Source organism: Bufo bufo, chromosome 1 (assembly GCF_905171765.1).
Source record: "Bufo bufo chromosome 1, aBufBuf1.1, whole genome shotgun sequence".
NCBI classification, from domain to species: domain Eukaryota; kingdom Metazoa; phylum Chordata; class Amphibia; order Anura; family Bufonidae; genus Bufo; species Bufo bufo.
The window spans coordinates 616,788,222-616,794,465 of NC_053389.1; the positions used below are offsets into that span (position 1 = coordinate 616,788,222).

The 6,244-nt window shown below is 47.3% G+C and overlaps 1 protein-coding gene across 2 annotated transcripts in view; it reads left to right on the forward strand.

The window, feature by feature from the left end:
- Window positions 1-5,836, forward strand: part of SNUPN (snurportin 1) — a 43,340-nt gene extending 37,504 nt beyond the window's left edge. For both annotated transcript variants that reach the window (XM_040413724.1, XM_040413725.1), the window contains 2 exons: window positions 2,647-2,727; window positions 5,455-5,836. In XM_040413724.1, coding sequence (XP_040269658.1) covers window positions 2,647-2,727; window positions 5,455-5,709 — 336 coding nt within the window. In that variant the 3' untranslated portion in view covers window positions 5,710-5,836. The remainder of the gene's footprint in view (window positions 1-2,646; window positions 2,728-5,454) is intronic.
- Window positions 5,837-6,244: the final 408 nt, after the last annotated feature.

Genomic DNA, 6,244 nt, shown 5'->3' on the forward strand with positions numbered 1-6,244 from the left:
GCATTCATAGTGAAAGTACAGAGGCTGGGCATTTTATGAATAGGAGAGAGTTATGTGCGCAGTTTAGGACACATGAAGGGACACATGGGGCCATGAGGGGGACCAGCATAAGATGCTATATGTGTGTCTTATGCTGGCCCCCCTCGTGGCCCCATGTGTCATAGCACACATCCCCCATAACAGTGCCCTCCGCAGGTCCCCCATAACAGTGCCCTCCGCAGGTCCCCCATAACAGTGCCCTCCGCAGGTCCCCCATAACAGTGCCCTCCGCAGGTCCCCCATAACAGCGCCATCCGCAGATCCCCCACATAACAGCGCCATCCGCAGATCCCCCACATAACAGCGCCATCCGCAGATCCCCCACATAACAGCGCCATCCGCAGATCCCCCACATAACAGCGCCATCTGCAGATCCCCCACATAACAGCGCCATCCGCAGATCCCCCACATAACAGCGCCATCCGCAGGTCCCCCACATAACAGCGCCATCCGCAGATCCCCCACATAACAGCGCCATCCGCAGATCCCCCACATAACAGCGCCATCCGCAGATCCCCCACATAACAGCGCCATCCGCAGATCCCCCACATAACAGCGCCATCCGCAGATCCCCCACATAACAGCGCCATCCGCAGATCCCCCACATAACAGCGCCATCCGCAGATCCCCCACATAACAGCGCCATCCGCAGATCCCCCACATAACAGCGCCATCCGCAGATCCCCCACATAACAGCGCCATCCGCAGATCCCCCACATAACAGCGCCATCCGCAGATCCCCCACATAACAGCGCCATCCGCAGATCCCCCACATAACAGCGCCATCCGCAGATCCCCCACATAACAGCGCCATCCGCAGATCCCCCACATAACAGCGCCATCCGCAGATCCCCCACATAACAGCGCCATCCGCAGATCCCCCACATAACAGCGCCATCCGCAGATCCCCCACATAACAGCGCCATCCGCAGATCCCCCACATAACAGCGCCATCCGCAGATCCCCCACATAACAGCGCCATCCGCAGATCCCCCACATAACAGCGCCATCCGGAGATCCCCCATAACTGTCATACCCAGCCGCGTCAGCGGCTCATATGGGAAAATCCAAGCAAATAGACCTCTAGCACAATTCCCTTAAAATATCGCATCGCATATCGTTATCGCAATTTTTAGGGCCCTAATCGCAATCGCACAAAATTCCCATATCGTGCAGCCCTAGTCTGAAGCTACTTTCACACTTAGAATTTTTTCTACAATATAATGCAGACGGATCCGTTCTGAACTGATCCCAAGTCTGCATTATATGAGCGGATCCGTCTGGGCAGACCCCAGAAGGATCCGCTCTGAACGCTAGTGTGAAAGTAGCCTCAAGAGGACATAACCTCTCTCTTTCTATGACCTTGATGTAAATAAGAAAATTTTAATGCTGGAAAAAAAATAAAAACGTTTGAAAAAAAAAACGTTTTTTTTTTCTTTGCATCGCCATATTCTGACACACACTTTCCCCCCCCCCCCCCCCCTATAACTTTTATTTTTATGTCTATGGGGCTGTGAGAGGGCTCTTTTGCGGGGCGATCTGTACTTTTCATTGATACAATTTTGCGGTGTGTATGACTTTTTGATCACTTTCTATAAAAAAAAATTGTGGGAGGTGAAGTGATGTTTGTCATATAGGATAAATTATTTTAATAGTACAGTCCCTTGATGTTATTTTTTTATTTTTATTTTTTGTTACTTGTATATGTATTTTTAATTTTTTTTGGGGGGGGAAGGGGGGGTGATTTGCTGGCAACTATGGCACTGGCAACTATGGCACCCTCTGCACTCGTGAGCGGATGCCATTTTTTCAAGTAACTGACCATTGATGTAAATTTACATGAGGTGGTCAGGAAGAGGTTAAAGGGGTTATCCAAGATTTAAAATGCCCCCCCATCCCAATATGCGCAGGTTGCCTCTCCCTGTCGCGCGCATGTAAACATCAGGTGTCGGGGGAGCAGCCAATGGCCGGCTGCAACGGAAATGAGCCTCCCTAGCTTCACCCATGATGCTAGGGAGACTCAACCTTGTTGCTGCCTTCCCCCCAGCGATGGGGAGATGCGGCGGCTGTGCCAGCATCAGAAACAATGTTGGTGCCGGGAGCGAGGTTAGAACAACCTCTATGAGGGGTCCAGACATATGGGGGGGGGGCATTATAGACCTTGGATAACCCCCTTTAATTCGCTGAATTATTGCTTGTGCATGAAGCCAGCTGAATGAAGAGTACTGAGTCCTATGAATATCCTTATTTGTTTAGTACTCAAAGTCCAAAGTGAAATTGCTGGGCATTTGACTGTTTATCATCTTTTTTGAGTGGGTGTACTGTGGTGAGAGATTCATTCTCACGCATGCGCTGTGGGTTGTAACGATGCTAGGATCTCACGCAGAATGTATGGCACTTGATCCCAGAAGTGCCAGGAGCATATAATTGGAACATGAGAGCAGCGCTGGTCTGGTAATCAACTTTTAAGTACCGATGAAAAAGTTGTTAGTCTAATCAAGGGAGTGGACATGAAATAAAAAAACGATAACCCCTTTAATTTAGTGTAATAGGACTTGAAGAGTTACAGTGTTGTTGGAAAATCAATATATATTTTTTTTTATGCAGTTCAAGTTTGTTGGTCTACAGAATTTCCCCTGCTCTCTGGAATCCATTCAATGTGTTCTCACACAAACCTATCCCTACCAGGTATGGTATGCATATATTTCTTTATATGTTAATATACACTGCTCAAAAAAATAAAGGGAACACTTAAACAACACAATGTAACTCCAAGTCAATCACACTTCTGTGAAATCAAACTGTCCACTTAGGAAGCAACACTGCGTGACAATCAATTTCACATGCTGTTGTGCAAATGGGATAGACAACAGGTGGAAATTATAGGCAATTAGCAAGGCACCCCCAATAAAGGAGTGGTTCTGCAGGTGGTGACCACAGACCACGTCTCAGTTCCTATGCTTCCTGGCTGATGTTTTGGTCACTTTTGAATGCTGGCGGTGCTTTCACTCTAGTGGTAGCATGAGACAGAGTCTACAACCCACACAAGTGGCTCAGGTAGGACAGCTTATCCAGGATGGCACATCAATGTGAGCTGTGGCAAGAAGGTTTGCTGTGTCTGTCAGCGTAGTGTCCAGAGCATGGAGGCGCTACCAGGAGACAGGCCAGTACATCAGGAGACATGGAGGAGGCCGTAGGAGGGCAACAACCCAGCAGCAGGACCGCTACCTCCTCCTTTGTGCAAGGAGGAACAGGAGGAGCACTGCCAGAGCCCTGCAAAATGACCTCCAGCAGGCCACAAATGTGCATGTGTCTGCTAAAGCGGTCAGAAACAGACTCCATGAGGGTGATATGAGGGCCCGACGTCCACAGGTGGGAGTTGTGCTTACAGCCCAACACCGTGCAGGACGTTTGGCATTTGCCAGAGAACATCAAGATTGGCAAATTCGCCACTGGCGCCCTGTGCTCTTTACAGATGAAAGCAGGTTCACACTGAGCACATGTGACAGACGTGACAGAGTCTTGAGACGCCGTGGAGAACGTTCTGCTGCCTGCAACATCCTCCAGAATGACCGGTTTGGCATTGGGTCAGTAATGGTGTGGGGTAGCATTTCTTTGGAGGGCCGCACAGCCCTCCATGTGCTCACCAGAGGTAGCCTGACTGCCATTAGGTACCGAGATGAGATCTTCAGACCCCTTGTGAGACCATATGCTGGTGCGGTTGGCCCTGGGTTCCTCCTAATGCAAGACAATGCTAGACCTCATGTGGCTGGAGTGTGTCAGCAGTTCCTGCAAGATGAAGGCATTGATGCTATCGACTGGCCCGCCCGTTCCCCAGACCTGAATCCAATTGAGCACATCTGGGACATCATGTCTCGCTCTATCCACCAACGTCACGTTGCACCACAGACTGTCCTGGAGTTGGTAGATGCTTTAGTCCAGGTCTGGGAGGAGATCCCTCAGGAGACCGTCCACCACCTCATCAGGAGCATGCACAGGCGTTGTAGGGAGGTCATACAGGCACGTGGAGGCCACACACACTACTGAGCCTCATTTTGACTTGTTTTAAGGACATTACATCAAAGTTGGATCAGCCTGTAGTGTGTTTTTCCACTTTAATTTTGAGTGTGACTCCAAATCCAGACCTCCATGGGTTGAAAAATTTGATTTCCATTTTTTTTATTTTTGTGTGATTTTGTTGTCAGCACATTCAACTATGTAAAGAACAAAGTATTTCAGAAGAATATTTAATTAATTCAGATCTAGGATGTGTTATTTTTGTGTTCCCTTTATTTTTTTGAGCAGTGTATTTTAATAGAGTTCTCCAGGATTTTTAAATTGATGGCCTATCCTCAGAATTGGTCATCAATATCAGATCGGCAGGGAGGAGACTCCTGATACCCCCACCGATCAGCTGTTTATTGAGACTGCATCACTCATTACATTAATAGTGCTGCACATGGGGCGCTGCCTCTACTGTTTTTGTTTTTATTACATGAGCAGGAAAACAATGAAGAAAAGGAAGCGCTTGTATGAGCATTGCGGTCTCTTCAAACAGCTGATCAGTAGGCTGCTGGGAGTCAGACCCCCGCCGATCTGATATTGATGACCTATCCTGGGGATAGGTCATCAATATAAAAATAGTGGACCACCCTTTTAATATCAGATTGATGGAGGTCTGACTGCCGGCTCCCCTACCAATTAGCTGATTTGCAGTAGGTGTGGCACTGGAACTTCACAGCTCTGTCCAAGAGCTAGACCCCGCCGATCTGATATTGGTGACCTATCCTAAAGGCCCTATTACACCTTAACATAATCGTTCAGATTATCGCTAATAGGCATTCATATAAACGTTTGATAGCAATGATCTGGCATTGTAATACTGCCACAGATTACCCGATGAATGAGCAAAAGCTTAAACGAAATCTTTTAGCAGGTTTAAAAATCCTTGTTTGTCGGCAGCAGATCGTGCTGTGTGATCACGATCTACTGTCGGCTAAAGTGATTCAGTATGGGGCCGAGCGATTGCATTAGCAATACTGAGGAGGAGATCGCTGCATGTAATAGCAGCGGTCTCCTCCGCTAGCGAGCAGGCAATTGTGGGGAAGGAACGCTTTATTCACTGCTTCATCATCTGCCGGTGTAATAGGACCTTAAGGATAGGCCAGTTAATATAAAAATCCCAGAGACCGCCCTTGAGTAATCTTTGATAGTCCCCTCACCCTTTTAAGCAAACAACTGTTGTCAGCAGTCAGTAAAAAAGCATGGCTGAACTAATTAGTCTCATATTTTCATCAAAAAGGGGATCGAATGTAGTCTTATAGGAAACGGGGGGAGATGTGTCTTTCTGATCCTTATGCTGGGAGATTTCTGAATCCATCGGTGTATACCTCTGTTTTCTTTCCTCGTTTCTAGGTGGATGGCCTGTTATTTTACCACAAGCATACACACTATACTCCAGGTAGCACTCCACTGGTTGGGTGGCTACGTCCATATATGGCACCTGAAATTTTAGGATTCCCTGCCCCACCCGGACCCCTTTCAGAAAAGCCTGCCTACGCACAAGAGCAAATGCGCCAAATTCTTGAACACAAAAAAGTTGGGAAAGGAGCAGCAGAGGGAGGACGTTATGAATTAGAACATCTGTCTACAATTCCGCCACCTCAATAAGGGTGTATTCACACAACCATATGTATTTTGCAGTCCGCAAAACACAGATCTGCAAAAAATATGGCTGATGTCCGTGTTGCCTCCGTTCTTTTTGCGGACCCATTGTAACAATGCCTTGTCTGCAAAATGGACAAGAATAGGACATGTACTATCTTTTTTTGTGGTGCTGTGGAACGAACATATGGATGCGGACTGGAGACAGTGTGCTGTCCGTTGTGTGTGTTTTTTTTTTTTTTTTTTGCGGACCCATAGAAATGAATGGGTCCATGTGGGATCCTCAAAAATGTGGATCGGATGCGAACCAGAAATACCATTGTGGGAATGGGGCCAAGTGTGTGATAGACTGCCGGCACCTACTTTCCAGGAAGCCACATTCATTGTTGCCATTCAAACAACAACACTGAATATTTTTCCCAATCCGTCATAAAGTGGATTGCTCTAGACTTTACATGGCATTAAAGAGGTTGTTCAGGTTAATTATACTTTTTACCTTAAGTCACCTAAAATAAAAATAATCTTACATCCCTCCTTCTCC